This window comes from Coregonus lavaretus, assembly GCF_964263955.1.
Source record: "Coregonus lavaretus genome assembly, chromosome: 8".
In the NCBI taxonomy this organism is placed as follows: domain Eukaryota; kingdom Metazoa; phylum Chordata; class Actinopteri; order Salmoniformes; family Salmonidae; genus Coregonus; species Coregonus lavaretus.
In genome coordinates this window covers 58,733,603-58,750,219 of record NC_139995.1, presented here as the reverse complement: position 1 = coordinate 58,750,219, position 16,617 = coordinate 58,733,603, and the positions used below count along the sequence as shown (strand labels likewise).

Sequence of the window (16,617 nt, the reverse complement as noted above, 5' to 3'; positions counted from 1 at the left end):
GTCGCTTTGGATAAAAGCGTCTGCTAAATGGCTTATTATTATTATTATTATTATTATTATTATTATTATAAGTGAAACTAGGCTCTACTGACTGTACTGCAGATGAACGGCATTTTGACTTATATTTCCAACAACGTTCCTCTCTTCTTTGCTAATCTGGTGTCCACATCCAGATCTTTTAACCACATAGCTACCGGCTTTCCACACCGTCCGCTGTCGTCCATCCATCCTATAAACGGAGTGAAACGCAGTGTATCCGGCTGTTCCTAATACTCTGCCTGTGGTTCTCACTGTCAGGCCCATTACTCTCTGTACTGCTCAATGTTCCTGCCTCTGGGACACTATTAGAAGAAGAAGAAAAAAAGGTGCTAGTCCCGTGTATCTCAGCTGGTAGAGCGTGGCGCTTGCATACGCCAGGGTTGTGGGTTCGTTTTCCCACGGGGGGACCAGTATGAAAAAATGTATGCACTCACTATAACTGTAAGTCGCTCTGGATAAGAGCGTCTGCTAAATGACGTAAATGTAAAATGTAAAATGTGCTATCTAGGACCGTTAAGGGTTATTCGGCTGTCCCCATAGGAGAGCCCTTTGAAGAACCCTTTTTTAGTTCCATGTAAAACCCTTTCCACGGAGGGTTCTACCTTGAAGCAAAAAGGGTTTTCCTGTGGGGACAGCCGAATAACCCTTATTTCTAAGTGTAGCATTACCTCCCCTCTTCCTCCCTCTATTACCAGTAAGGACCTAAGCTTCCACGGAGCTCTTCGCCTTTTAAGGAGTCTTTACAATATTATTCTACAGGGCGGCAGGTAGCTTAGTGGGTAAGAGCGTTGTGCCAGTAACCGAAAGGTCGCTGGTTCTAATCCCCGAGCCGACTAGGTGAAAAATCTGCCGATGTGCCCTTGAGCAAGGCACTTAACCCTAATTGCTCCTGTAAGTCGCTCTGGATAAGAGCGTCTGCTAAATGACGTAAATGTAAATGTGTTCTATTCAGCATTTTACAGTGGTTTAGAACATTATATTATAGAGTGTTCCAGTGTTCTATTCCAGAATTCGATAGTACCATGATAATTTATCAGCGGCCCATTGTGTTATAATTAATTACAATCTGTCGATTAGAAATAACGTCATCATGATTACAGTATGTCCATAACTCTGTATTCCTTAAAAGGTTAAAGCTGGTCTGAAAAGGAAGCCATTAGGCCTTATATCTTCTGATGGGAGATATATACTAGATGTAATTCAGTGGCTAGATGTGCAGGCCCATGTTCCAACTGTTGTTCCGTAGTGGCATGAGGTTACAGTGATATGGTCTGGGTGGTGTGTGTGTGTTACAGGAAGTTCCCCTGCGTTAGTCTGTGAAGGTGGGGTCGTCATTGGTTTACTGTGTGTAATTGGGAGGGAGGGATGGATGGGTGAAGTGGTAAAACTGATGAGAATACTGAAGGATTGATGGAGAAAGAAACAGATACTGTAGAGTGAGTGAGTGAGGTGAGTGAGTGAGTGAGTGAACGAGAGAATGGACGAGTGCATGTGTGAGGATGTCTCAGAAATGAAATGCTATAATATTATTATTACGATGATACCTTCATGTAAAAAAAAAAAAAATGATATATTCAACTGTGGACTTTTCACTTTTCCTTCCTACAGTAATGTGATTTCTAAATCGTTGTTGTTTTGTTTACGTCGTGCTCTCTCATTGGCTTGTTGAGTTTGTGTCTTTTTTGTTTGTATATTTTTATTTATTTTAAAAATAGGGTAGTAAAATTCCACCCCGGAATCCTCCAAACAGAATTTCTGGAAAAACAAGGAATTTGGGGAAAGTTACCCGGAATTTTGCAACCCTATGTTGAACCCAGAGGACTAGTGCAATGATGATTATGGGGATGCAGAATTCCTCTGTTTCTGTAAAAAAAAAAAATGTTTTTTTTTAATCTTTCAAACTTTTGGATATCCTCATTATGTTCTTACTGTATATGTTTAGGTCTGGTCTTGTGTCATTGAGCCACACCCACATTCTAGCTACAGTTCTGAACAACAGCTTCACCGACCCTGTCCCTTCAACACCCCTACTGAACTACACCTGCAATACTGTACTAGGCTTTTTATTCGATGTTTTGGGAAAGATATCATGTCATTTATTTATAGACATTCTTATTGATAACGTGTTTCTATATCTATATTTCAAACCTTTTTTTGGTTGCAGTCATTCAATGTTTACTGATAAAGATATCTTCTTTATCAAGTGGACTTTGATCACAACCACACCAGTGCTGCTTTGGTTGACTTATGGCGACAGAGGGAATCCGGGGGCCATTGGTAACTGTCCCTATAGTAGGGAGAGGAAGAGTTACACCCATACAATTATTATCACAACCCATTGTAATTCTACGGTTACAACTGACTGTCTTCTCTGGTCATCATTGCTCAATGCTCATTATATTCTGCATGCTTTTCGGGTTGTGACCAGAACGTTCTAGAACGTATGTACGCGTTCTAGAATGTGCTCTTGGGCGTTCTAGAATGCTGCGTAGTTCTTGGGGCGTTCTAGAATGCTGTCTGCGTTCCCGAGCATGAGGATCTCATATTGGTCCCCTCATGGTGCCGTGCAGTCCTGTTAAAAAGCATGAGTTACTGTACCGTACAGCCACTTCCTTCTGATGTCCTAAAACGACTTCCTCCTGTCTCTTTGATAGACCTATGGACCTCTGTACCATCTCTACGTCCACTCGTGGACTGCATCTATAGCTTCAGTGTTTTGTCGATTTTTTAAAAATGTTTTACCAAAACCTAGAGCTGAACTGCTTTTCATTAGCTAGCCGTCCTCTGTTTGTTCCTCAACTACATTGGCATGAAGTCCTAAAGTAGTTTTATTTTTATTATTTTTTGTTCTCTGCCAAAGACTTTGGAAAAGGGAAGGGTGCAACAGTGTTGTCAGGCATCAATCCGTTTAACTTCAGCGGGAATAAATAAATACAGTGTTTAACGTCTCGATAAGATGTGGTACAGTGAAACACAAGCGGTAGAAACAGTGTCCGTCAGTGTTTTACAAAATGTTCAAAAGAAAATAGAGTCACAGAACAATTATTATTTTCATCAACTGTTTTCTATTTTCAGAGTGTGGCAGCAGGTGATATTCTGCATTAACCGTGAAACAATGGGAGTGATAAATAGGATAGCTTTTACCAGGGACTGTGACTAAACAGTGTGGGGTTAAACTAGCCCAGCTGAAGTGTTGGGTGTTGTCTCTAGGTGTGTGTTTTAGCATGGGGGTTAAGGGATGCTTCTAAACAAGCATGCTGTACATTTAAATGCTTTTTGCATTTTAACTGGACTCATACTGCCTGTTCTGTTCTCCGCACTCCACTATGGAACCCTGCCTGTTCTGTTCTGTTCTCCACACTCCACTATGGAACCCTGCCTGTTCTGTTCTCCACACTCCACTATGGAACCCCTTCCTGTTCTGTTCTCCGCACTCCACTATGGAACCCTGCCTGTTCTGTTCTCCACACTCCACTATGGAACCCTGCCTGTTCTGTTCTCCACACTCCACTATGGAACCCTGCCTGTTCTGTTCTCCACACTCCACTATGGAACCCTGCCTGTTCTGTTCTCCACACTCCACTATGGAACCCTGCCTGTTCTGTTCTCCACACTCCACTATGGAACCCTGCCTGTTCTGTTCTCCACACTCCACTATGGAACCCCTTCCTGTTCTGTTCTCACCACTTCTTCAAAACATCTGTACAATCTTTTGGAATATTGTTACATAGCTATCTCTCTGTACTACTTGGGGAAACAAACATTTGGATATCTTTGGAATACTTTTTTGTTCCTTGGCTTTAGAAACACTGAGATGGTGATAAATAAATGCATAAAGAGAATAAAACCAAGAAACTCTTGATGAACTCTTAACCTTGCTTGACTGCTTCTGCCTAATTTCTGACTCCTGTTGTCTTCTCTCCTTGTAAACAACCTTCTCCCTACGTTGCCGTAACATTGTGGTTGGAATGTTACTGGAACGTTGGGAGAATGTTACTCACTGGTTGCAGGGTAATTCCCTTATCTATACTGTCACTGCGTCAACTCACAACACAACCTCACCTTAAGCATTCAACAACATACAGTCCGGCCATATGAAGCTAGAGACAGATAAACTCTGTTCATATACTCATTCCAGAGATGTCTTTCTTGCACCCAACTCTCTTCTGTCTCCTTCTCTGAGAAAAATACACTGGCTGTCAGTTTCCCAAATTCCCTACATAGTTGACCAGGGCCCTGGTTCAAAAGTAGTACACTACACACTGAGTATACCAAACATTAGGAACCCCCCAGTAGCATTAGGAACCCCCCGGTAGCATTAGGAACCCCCCGGTAGCATTAGGAACCCCCCAGTAGCATTAGGAACCCCCCAGTAGCATTAGGAACCCCCCGGTAGCATTAGGAACCCCCCAGTAGCATTAGGAACCCCCCAGTAGCATTAGGAACCCCCCAGTAGCATTAGGAACCCCCCAGTAGCATTAGGAACCCTCCAGTAGCATTAGGCCCCCTCCACCCCACCCCAGTAGCATTAGGACCCCACCCCAGTAGCATTAGGACCCACCCCTCCCCCACCCCAGTATAATTTAGGACCCACCCCAGTAGCAGTAGTACACTATACACTGAGTATACCAAACATTAGGAACCCCCCAGTAGCATTAGGACCCACCCCCCCACCCCACCCCAGTAGCATTAGGACCCACCCCCCCACCCCAGTAGCATTGCCATTCTTGACACAAACCGGTGCGCCTGGCACCTACTACCTACCACCATACCCCGTCTAAATGGCACACATACACTACAAGTCAAAAACTTGGACACACCTACTCATTTAAGGGTTTTTCTTTATTTTTAATACTTCCTACGTAGAATAATAGTGAAGACAAAATATATTTTATATTAGAGATTCTTCAAATAGCCACCCTTTGCATTGATTACCTTTGCACACTCTTGGCATTCTCTCAACCAGCTTCACCTGGAATGCTTTTCCAACAGTCTTGAAGGAGTTCCCACATATGCTGAGCACTTGTTGCCCTTCTTTACTCTGCGGTTCAACTCATCCCAAACCATCTCAATTGGGTTGAGGTCGGGTGATTGTGGAGGCCAGGTCATCTGATGCAGCACTCTCCTTCTTGGTCAAATAGCCCTTACACAGCCTGGAGGTGTGTTGGGTCATTGTCCTGTTGAAAAACAAATGATAGTCCCACTAAGCCCAAACCAGATGGGATGGCGTATCGCTGCAGAAGGCTGTGGTAGCCATGCTGGTTAAGTGTGCCTTGAATTCTAAATAAATCACAGACAGTGTCACCAGCAAAGCAACCCCACACCATAACACCTCCTCCATTCTTTACGGTGGGAAATACACATGCGGAGATCATCCGTTCACCCACACCGCGTCTCACAAAGTCACGGCGGTTGGAACCAAAAATCTCCAAAGGGCAAGTTTCAACTGGTCTAATGTCCATTGCTCGTGTTTCTTGGCCCAAGCAGATCTCTTCTTCTTATTGGTGTCCTTTAGTAGTGGTGAGAGCCAGTTTCATCATAGCGCTTGATGGTTTTTGCAACTGCACTTGAAGAAACTTTCAAGGTTCTTGAAATGTTCTGACGTTAATGTCTTAAAGTAACGATGGGCTGTCGTTTCTCTTTGCTTATTTGAGCTGTTCTTGCCATAATATGGACTTGGTCTTTTACCAAATAGGGCTATCTTCTGTATACCCCCCTACCTTGTCACAACACAACTGATTGGCTCAAACGCATTAAGAAGGAAAGAAATTCCACAAATTAACTTTTAAGAAGGCACACCTGTTAATTGAAATGCATTCCAGGTGACTACCTCATGAAGCTGGTTGAGAGAATGCCAAGAGTGTGCAAAGCTGTCATCAAGGCAAAGGGTGGCTACTTTGAAGAATCTCAAATATAAAATATATTTTGATTTGTTTAACACTTTTTTGGTTACTACATGATTCCATATGTGTTATTTCATAGTTTTGATGGCTTCACTATTATTCTACAATGTAGAACATTTAAAAAAAGAAAGAAAAACCCTGGAATGAGTAGGTGTGTCCAAACTTTTGATTGGTGCTGTACACAATCCATGTCTCAATTGTCTCAAAGCTTAAAAATCCTTCTCCTCCCCTTCATCTACACTCAATGAAGTGGATTTTAGAAAGTGACATCAATAAGGGATCATAGCTTTCACTTGGATTCACATTTTTACATTTTAGTCATTTAGCAGATGCTCTTATCCAGAGCGACTTACAGTTAGTGCATTCATCTTAAGATAGCTAGGTGGGACAACCACATATCACAGGCATAGAAAGTACATTTTTCCTCCATAACGTAGTTATCAGTAGAGTCAGAGATAGAAAGGGGGGGTCAAGGGCAAGTGCTGATTCAGGTTTAATTTATTATTATATTTTTTTTTTTGGGGGGGGGGGATTATTTAAGATACAGTTTGAAGAGGTAGGGTTTCAGATGTTTTCACCTGGTCAGTCTAAGTAATGGAAAGAGCAGGTGTTCTTAATGTTTTGAATACTCCATGTATAGGGAATAGGACGCAGCCGAAGTAGGTTTGTAGTGTATTGTTGACTGCTATCTGAGAAAAATAATACACTAATGACTGTTGTTGCTTCCGTTGCTACAGGCGTTGCCATGGGGAGCAGCAGGAAGGTAAAGCGCAAGGATAGTGTTCGGGATAGAGTGAGTGATGCATCATGGTCTATCTCACCTTGGGGTATGGTGTGTGTGGTGTCTCTCTCTGTGGTCCATGCTATCCGGGATCCTTGGGACGTCCCTACCCCATCAAGGTTGAAAGGTAAAATGGTTAGGTTAGGGTAAGGTTAGGGTAAGGGTAGGGTAAGGGTTAGGGTAAGGGTAGGGGTAAGGTTAGGGGATAGGTTAGGGGTTAGGTTAGGGTAAGGGTAGGGTAAGGGTAGGGGTTAGGTTAGGGTAAGGGTAGGGGTAAGGTTAGGGGTTAGGGGTTAGGTTAGGGTAAGGGTAAGGGTAGGGGTAAGTTTAGGGTAAGGGTAGGGGTAAGGTAAGGGTAGGTTTCGGGTAAGGTAAGGGTAGGTGTTGGGTAAGGTTAGGGAAAGGGTAGGGGTAAGGGTAGGGGTTAGGGTAAAGGTAGGGGTAAAGTTAGGGTAAGGGTAGGGGTAAGGTTCGGGTAAGGGTTAGGTTAGGGTAAGGGTAGGGGAAAGGTTAGGGTAAGGGTAGGAGTAAGGGTAGGAAAAAAGGGTAGGGTTAAGGTTAGGGGTTAGGATAAGGGTAGGGGTAAGGTTCGGTTTAAGGGTAGGGTAAAGTTTAGGGTAGGGGTAAGGGTTAGGGTAAGGTAAGGGTAGGGGTAAGGGTTAGGTTAGGGTAGTGTTTAGGTTAGGTTAGGGTAAGGGTAAGGATAAGGTTAGGGTAGGGGTAAGGGTAGGGGAAAGGTTAGGGTAAGGGTAGGGGTAAGGTTAGGGTAGGGATTAGGTTAGGGTAAGGGTAGGGGTTAGGTTAGGGTAAGGGTAAGGTTCGGGTAAGGGTAGGGGTAGGGGTTAGGTTAGGGTAAGGGCAGGGGTTAGGTTAGGGGTAAGGGTAGGGGTAAGTGTAGGGTTAAGGGTAGGGGTAAGGGTAGGGGTAGGGTAAGGTTAGGACAAGGGTAGGGGTTAGGTTCGGGTAAGGGTAGGGGTTAGGTTAGGGGTTAGGTTAGGGTAAGGGTATGGGTAGGTTTAGGGTAAGGGTAGGGGTAAGGTAAGGTAAGGGTAGGTGTTGGGTAAGGTTAGGGTAAGGGTAGGTGTTGGGTAAGGTTAGGGAAAGGGTAGGGGTAAGGTTAGGGAAAGGGTAGGGATAAGGTTAGGGTAAGGGTAGGGGTAAGGTTAGGGTAAGGGTAGGGGTTAGGTTAGGGTAGGGGTTAGGTTAGGTTAGGGTAAGGGTAAGGTTATGGTAAGGGTAGGGGTAGGGGTTAAGTTAGGGTAAGGGCAGGGGTTAGGTTAGGTTAGGGGTAACGTTAGGGGTAAGGGTAGGGGTAAGGGTAAGGGTAGGGGTAAGGGTAGGGTAAGAGTAGGGATAAGGTTAGGGTAAGGTAGGGGTAAGGGTAGGGGTAAGGGTAGGAGTAAGGTTAGGGTAAGTGTAGGGGTAAGGTTAGGGTAAGGGTAGGGGTAAGGTTAGGGTAAGGGTAGGGGTAAGGGTTAGGTTAGGGTAAGGGTAGGGGTTAGGTTAGGGTAGGGGTAAGGGTAGGGGTAAGGTTAGGGTAAGGGTAGGGGTAAGGGTAGGGGTTAGGTTAGGGTAAGGGTAGGGGTTAGGTTAGGGTAAGGGTAGGTGTTGGGTAAGGTTAGGGTAAGGGTAGGTGTTGGGTAAGGTTAGGGAAAGGGTAGGGGTAAGGTTAGGGAAAGGGTAGGGATAAGGTTAGGGTAAGGGTAGGGGTAAGGTTAGGGTAAGGGTAGGGGTTAGGTTAGGGTAGGGGTTAGGTTAGGTTAGGGTAAGGGTAAGGTTATGGTAAGGGTAGGGGTAGGGGTTAAGTTAGGGTAAGGGCAGGGGTTAGGTTAGGTTAGGGGTAACGTTAGGGGTAAGGGTAGGGGTAAGGGTAAGGGTAGGGGTAAGGGTAGGGTAAGAGTAGGGATAAGGTTAGGGTAAGGTAGGGGTAAGGGTAGGGGTAAGGTTAGGGTAAGGGTAGGAGTAAGGTTAGGGTAAGTGTAGGGGTAAGGTTAGGGTAAGGGTAGGGGTAAGGTTAGGGTAAGGGTAGGGGTAAGGGTTAGGTTAGGGTAAGGGTAGGGGTTAGGTTAGGGTAGGGGTAAGGGTAGGGGTAAGGTTAGGGTAAGGGTAGGGGTAAGGGTAGGGGTTAGGTTAGGGTAAGGGTAGGGGTTAGGTTAGGGTAAGGGTAAGGTTCGGGTAGGGGCAGGGGTTAGGTTAGGTTAGGGTAAGGGTAGGGGTAAGGTTACGGTAAGGGTAGGGTAAGGGTAGGGGTTAGGTTATGGTAAGGGTAGGGGTAAGGTAAGGGCAAGGTTCGGGTAGGGGTAGGGGTTAGGTTAGGTTAGGGTAAGGGCCGGGGTTAGGTTAGGGGTAAGGTTAAGGGTAGGGTAGGGGTAAGGGTAGGGGTTAGGGTAAGGGTAGAGTGTAGGTTAGGGTAAGGGTAGGGGTAAGGTTAGGGTAGGGGTAAGGGTAGGGTAACGGTAGGGGTTAGGTTAGGGTAAGGGTAGGGGTTAGGTAAGGGTAAGGTTCGGGTAGGGGTAGGGGTTAGGTTAGGGTAAGGGCAGGGGTTAGGTTAGGGGTAAGGGTAGGGTGAGGGTAGGGGTTAGGTTATGGTAAGGGTAGGGGTTAGGTTAGGGTAAGGTTTGGGTAGGGGTTAGGTTAGGTTAGGGTAAGGGCAGGGGTTAGGTTAGGGGTAAGGTTAGGGGTAGGGGTAAGGTTAGGGGTAAGGGTAGGGTTAAGGGTAGGGGTAAGGGCAGGGTAAGGGTAGGGTAAGGGTAGGGGCAAGGTTTGGGTAAGGGTAGGGGTTAGGTTAGGTTAGGGTAAGAGCAGGGGTTAGGTTAGGGGTAAGGTTAGGGGTAAGGGGAGGGGTTAGGTTAGGGTAATGGTAGGCGTTAGGTTAGGGTAAGGGTAAGGTTCGGGTAGGGGTAGGGGTTAAGTTAGGGTAAGGGCAGGGGTTAGGTTAGGGGTAAGGTTAGGGGTAGGGTTAAGGGTAGGGGTAAGGGTAGGGTAGGGGTAAGGGTAGGGTGAGGGTAGGGGTTAGGTTAGGGTAAGGGTAGGGGTTAGGTCAGGGTAAGGTAAGGGTAGGGGTAGGGGTTAGGTTAGGTTAGGGTAAGGGCATTGGTTAGGTTAGGGGTAAGGTTAGGGGTAAGGGTAGGGTTAAGGGTAGGGGTAAGGGTAGGGTTAAGGGCAGGGTAAGGGTAGGGTAAGGGTAGGGGTAAGGTTTGGGTAAGGGTAGGGTAGGGGTAAGGGTAGGGTGAGGGTAGGGGTTAGGTTAGGGTAAGGGTAGGGGTTAGGTTAGGGTAAGGTAAGGGTAGGGGTAGGGGTTAGGTTAGGTTAGGGTAAGGGCATTGGTTAGGTTAGGGGTAAGGGTAGGGGTAAGGGTAGGGTTAAGGGTAGGGGTAAGGGTAGGGTTAAGGGCAGGGTAAGGGTAGGGTAAGGGTAGGGGTAAGGTTTGGGTAAGGGTAGGGGTAGGGGTTAGGTTAGGTTAGGGTAAGGGCAGGGGTTAGGTTAGGGGTAAGGTTAGGGGTAAGGGTAGGGGTAAGGTTAGGGGTAAGGGTAGGGTTAAGGGTAGGGGTAAGGGTAGGGTAAGGGTAGGGGTAAGGTTAGGGTAAGGGTAGGGGTTAGGTTCGGGTAAGGGTAGGGGTTAGGTTAGGGTAGGTGTTGGGTAAGGTTAGGGAAAGGGTAGGGGTAAGGTTAGGGAAAGGGTAGGGGTAAGGTTAGGGTAAAGGTAGGGGTAAGGTAAGGGTAGGGGTTAGGTTAGGGTAAGGGTAGGGGTAGGGGTTAGGTTATGGTTAGGGGTAAGGTTAGGGGTAAGGGTAAGGGTAAGGTTATGGGTAAGGGTAGGGGTAAGGGTAGGGTAAGGGTAGGGGTAAGGTTAGGGTAAGGGTAGGGGTTAGGTTCGGGTAAGGGTAGGGGTTAGGTTCGGGTAAGGGTAGGGGTTAGGTTAGGGTAAGTTTCGGGTAAAGGTAGGGGTAAGTTTCGGGTAAGGGTAGGGGTAAGGTTCGGGTAAGGGTAGGGGTAAGGTTCGGGTAAGGGTAGGGGTTTAGGTTAGGTTTAGGATAGGGATGTCCCAAGGACCCCGGATAGCACTGACCATCTCTCTGTCCAACTGGTGTACATGGTCATTCATTTAAGGAACCTCAATCTCTCTTCAAATGGTGTTCACACACACACACACACACACAAACAACCATAAACACACACGCGAACACACACTTGCTTTGGGAGAATATTTGGTTGGGTGCACTCACTGGTACTGTTAATCTATCTTTGGTCTCTCTTCTCACAGTGTGATAATATTGCTCTGCTTATCAATGGATTTACGTTTTCCTAAACATTGACAGCTGTGAAGCAAGTTGGCTACAGAAGCTTGGTGATTGCAATGACCCATTCTATCCCAGCTTTCAAAATCTTGGATTTTCACAATCATTACAAATCATGCTCGTCAGTATTTACCATAGGACTGAAAATGTAATTGTCTACATACTCTCTATACCCCACCAGTAACACTTTACCCCCCTGGCTAAACTTCTTACCAGAGAACGAGAAAATAAATAACTGTTCACATGTTGTAATCAAAATGGAAACCCAGTGCCCCTAATGGATTACTATGAAATAAGAAGCTTACCTCCAAAACCCAATAAGAACGAAGATATATGGTTTCTACACTTAGTATATAGTTGTACTTCACTAAATACTCTTAGGAACCAACACAGCCATAGGGGATATGGATGGTATGACACGTTTTTGACCCCATTGTAAACATCTTGAGTTCCGGGACACATTGTTGACACCCATTGTAAACATCTTGAGTTCCGGGACACATTGTTGACCCCCATTGTAAACATCTTGAGTTCCGGGACACATTGTTGACCCCATTGTAAACCTCTTGAGTTCCGGGACACATTGTTGACCCCATTGTAAACCTCTTGAGTTCCGGGACACATTGTTGACCCCATTGTAAACCTCTTGAGTTCCGGGACACATTGTTGACCCCATTGTAAACATCTTGAGTTCCGGGACACATTGTTGACCCCATTGTAAACATCTTGAGTTCCGGGACACATTGTTGACCCCATTATAAACATCTTGAGTTCCGGGACACATTGTTGACCCCATTGTAAACCTCTTGAGTTCCGGGACACATTGTTGACCCCATTGTAAACATCTTGAGTTCCGGGACACATTGTTGACCCCATTGTAAACATCTCGAGTTCCGGGACTTATGTGTTCATCGTAGCCTATTTATGTCAGCTCCTGAGCCAATAGGAAGCCTGTATTCACCATGGGCAGAGGGGATGCACACCAGACAGGGCAGATTTGGATCAACCATAGAGAGTTGATATGGATAGCGGCCTCTAGTGGCCAAAAGGCTTTATTAGCATGGGCAGCGCCGTCGAGGGCTTCCACCATGCCTCAATGGCGCTGCCCATGATGTCACATATCCTTTAATGGCACAGATATAAAGATTAGTCCTCTATCTATCTCTATGGGATCAACCCTCAGGCGAGGTGGTCAGGATGTTCAACACTATGGCTTCGTTTACAAAGGCAGACACATTCTGATCTGTTGCCCATTTATAGGGGAAAAAGTGCTGATCTGATTGGTCAGAAGGATTATTCACTCCAGCTTCAGGGATGGGCGATAGAACATTACCATAGAATACTATAGGGAATTAGAACTATAGAACATTACCATAGAATACTATAGAGAATTAGAACTATAGAACATTACCATAGAATACTATAGGGAATTAGAACTATAGAACATTACCATAGAATACTATAGGGAATTAGAACTATAGAACATTACCATAGAATACTATAGGGAATTAGAACTATAGAACATTACCATAGAATACTATAGGGCATTGGATCTATACCTGTCCAATCGTTTTAGACCAGTGCCATACTGAAGTAGGGAAACCAATCCTGATTATTACCTGACACAGTTTTTCTAGTTGTCCTGTAATAGATGTTCTGATCTAATCCTGATACTGTGCTTTACTTTACTAACCAGTGGGGTTCATTTAACACCACAAAGGGTTACAGATTATCTAGTGATCTAGTCTGAACCTCTGATCAAATCAAATCAAGGCATCGCTAGTTCTCGCTCTGGTCCAGGCCGTTAGTGCGTGTTCCTTCACTAACCCACACCGCAACACTAACCCACACCGCCACACTAACCCACACCGTCACATTAACCCACACCGCCACACTAACCCACACCGCCACACTAACCCACACCGCCACATTAACCCACACCGCCACACTAACCCACACCGCCACACTAACCCACATCGCCACACTAACGCCCGGGACCAGAGCTACTCTATTCCTTGGGGAGCCACAGTGCCCGAATGGCGCCCCCCCCCCTTGTGATTGTAATGTCCTCTGTTGCAGGTGACACAACGTATCACATCTTTCGGGAGTTCTCTCTCATGGCGTCCTACCAGCCCGAGAAGCTGAGGAGGAGATCAACAACTGCCTGAGGTAGTCCATGATGACATCACAATACACTTCAACAACTGCCTGAGGTAGTCCATGATGACATCACAATACACTTCAACAACTGCCTGAGGTAGTCCATGATGACATCACAATACACTTCAACAACTGCCTGAGGTAGTCCATGATGACATCACAATACACTTCAACAACTGCCTGAGGTAGTCCATGATGACATCACAATACACTTCAACAACTGCCTGAGGTAGTCCATGATGACATCACAATACACTTCAACAACTGCCTGAGGTAGTCCATGATGACATCACAATACACTTCAACAACTGCCTGAGGTAGTCCATGATGACATCACAATACACTTCAACAACTGCCTGAGGTAGTCCATGATGACATCACAATACACTTCAACAACTGCCTGAGGTAGCCCATGATGACATCACAATACACTTCAACAACTGCCTGAGGTAGTCCATGATGACATCACAATACACTTCAACAACTGCCTGAGGTAGTCCATGATGACATCACAATACACTTCAACAACTGCCTGAGGTAGTCCATGATGACATCACAATACACTTCAACAACTGCCTGAGGTAGCCCATGATGACATCACAATACACTTCAACAACTGCCTGAGGTAGTCCATGATGACATCAGAATACACTTCAACAACTGCCTGAGGTAGTCCATGATGACATCAGAATACACTTCAACAACTGCCTGAGGTAGTCCATGATGACATCAGAATACACTTCAACAACTGCCTGAGGTAGTCCATGATGACATTAAAATACACTTCAACAATTGCCTGAGGTAGTCCATGATGACATTAAAATACACTTCAACAATTGCCTGAGGTAGTCCATGATGACATCAAAATACACTTCAACAATTGCCTGAGGTAGTCAAAGAATCCTAACTTGACTCTACCGCAAATATGACTTCAGACTTGACTCAGACTCTGAAGTGACTTACTTAACAAGTCTCTGTGTCTTACGCCTGAGATCTATTAGGTAGAGCACCACCAACAAGACTGAGATATATTTAGGTAGAGCACCACCAACAAGACTGAGATATATTTAGGTAGAGCACCACCAACAAGACTGAGATATATTTAGGTAGAGCACCACCAACAAGACTGAGATCTATTAGGTAGAGCACCATCAACAAGACTGAGATCTATTAGGTAGAGCACCACCAACAAGACTGAGATATATTTAGGTAGAGCACCACCAACAAGACTGAGATATATTTAGGTAGAGCACCACCAACAAGACTGAGATATATTAGGTAGAGCACCACCAACAAGACTGAGATATATTAGGTAGAGCACCACCAACAAGACTGAGATATATTTAGGTAGAGCACCACCAACAAGACTGAGATATATTAGGTAGAGCACCACCAACAAGACTGAGATCTATTTAGGTAGAGCACCACCAACAAGACTGAGATATATTTAGGTAGAGCACCACCAACAAGACTGAGATCTATTTAGGTAGAGCACCACCAACAAGACTGAGATCTATTAGGTAGAGCACCACCAACAAGACTGAGATCTATTAGGTAGAGCACCACCAACAAGACTGAGATATATTTAGGTAGAGCACCACCAACAAGACTGAGATCTATTAGGTAGAGCACCACCAACAAGACTGAGATCTATTTAGGTAGAGCACCACCAACAAGACTGAGATATATTAGGTAGAGCACCACCAACAAGACTGAGATCTATTAGGTAGAGCACCACCAACAAGACTGGGATCTATTAGGTAGAGCACCACCAACAAGACTGAGATCTATTAGGTAGAGCACCACCAACAAGACTGAGATATATTTAGGTAGAGCACCATCAACAAGACTGAGATCTATTTGGGTAGAGCACCACCAACAAGACTGAGATATATTAGGTAGAGCACCACCAACAAGACTGAGATATATTTAGGTAGAGCACCACCAACAAGACTGAGATATATTAGGTAGAGCACCACCAACAAGACTGAGATATATTTAGGTAGAGCACCACCAACAAGACTGAGATATATTAGGTAGAGCACCACCAACAAGACTGAGATCTATTTAGGTAGAGCACCACCAACAAGACTGAGATATATTTAGGTAGAGCACCACCAACAAGACTGAGATCTATTTAGGTAGAGCACCACCAACAAGACTGAGATCTATTAGGTAGAGCACCACCAACAAGACTGAGATCTATTAGGTAGAGCACCACCAACAAGACTGAGATATATTTAGGTAGAGCACCACCAACAAGACTGAGATCTATTAGGTAGAGCACCACCAACAAGACTGAGATCTATTTAGGTAGAGCACCACCAACAAGACTGAGATCTATTAGGTAGAGCACCACCAACAAGACTGAGATCTATTAGGTAGAGCACCACCAACAAGACTGAGATATATTTAGGTAGAGCACCATCAACAAGACTGAGATCTATTTGGGTAGAGCACCACCAACAAGACTGAGATATATTAGGTAGAGCACCACCAACAAGACTGAGATCTATTTAGGTAGAGCACCACCAACAAGACTGAGATATATTTAGGTAGAGCACCACCAACAAGACTGAGATATATTAGGTAGAGCACCACCAACAAGACTGAGATATATTTAGGTAGAGCACCACCAACAAGACTGAGATATATTAGGTAGAGCACCACCAACAAGACTGAGATCTATTAGGTAGAGCACCACCAACAAGACTGAGATCTATTTAGGTAGAGCACCACCAACAAGACTGAGATATATTAGGTAGAGCACCACCAACAAGACTGAGATCTATTAGGTAGAGCACCACCAACAAGACTGGGATCTATTAGGTAGAGCACCACCAACAAGACTGAGATCTATTAGGTAGAGCACCACCAACAAGACTGAGATATATTTAGGTAGAGCACCATCAACAAGACTGAGATCTATTTGGGTAGAGCACCACCAACAAGACTGAGATATATTAGGTAGAGCACCACCAACAAGACTGAGATATATTTAGGTAGAGCACCACCAACAAGACTGAGATCTATTAGGTAGAGCACCACCAACAAGACTGAGATCTATTTAGGTAGAGCACCACCAACAAGACTGAGATCTATTTAGGTAGAGCACCACCAACAAGACTGAGATATATTTAGGTAGAGCACCACCAACAAGACTGAGATATATTTAGGTAGAGCACCACCAACAAGACTGAGATCTATTAGGTAGAGCACCACCAACAAGACTGAGATATATTTAGGTAGAGCACCACCAACAAGACTGAGATCTATTAGGTAGAGCACCACCAACAAGACTGAGATCTATTAGGTAGAGCGCCACCAACAAGACTGAGATCTATTTAGGTAGAGCACCACCAACAAGACTGAGATCTATTAGGTAGAGCACCACCAACAAGACTGAGATCTATTAGGTAGAGCACCACCAACAAGA

At 45.1% G+C, this 16,617-nt stretch overlaps 1 protein-coding gene across 1 annotated transcript in view; it reads left to right on the top strand.

Annotated features, from left to right (window-relative positions):
* The window catches only part of LOC311134114 (arf-GAP with coiled-coil, ANK repeat and PH domain-containing protein 3-like), a gene marked incomplete at its 5' end in the record, with an annotated part of 30,507 nt that extends 16,493 nt beyond the window's left edge, over nt 1-14,014 (top strand). The window contains 2 exons of the mRNA XM_084167699.1: nt 6,680-6,735; nt 13,101-14,014. Coding sequence (XP_084023825.1) covers nt 6,680-6,709 — 30 coding nt within the window. The 3' untranslated portion in view covers nt 6,710-6,735; nt 13,101-14,014. The remainder of the gene's footprint in view (nt 1-6,679; nt 6,736-13,100) is intronic.
* Between the last annotated feature and the right edge of the window lie 2,603 nt (nt 14,015-16,617).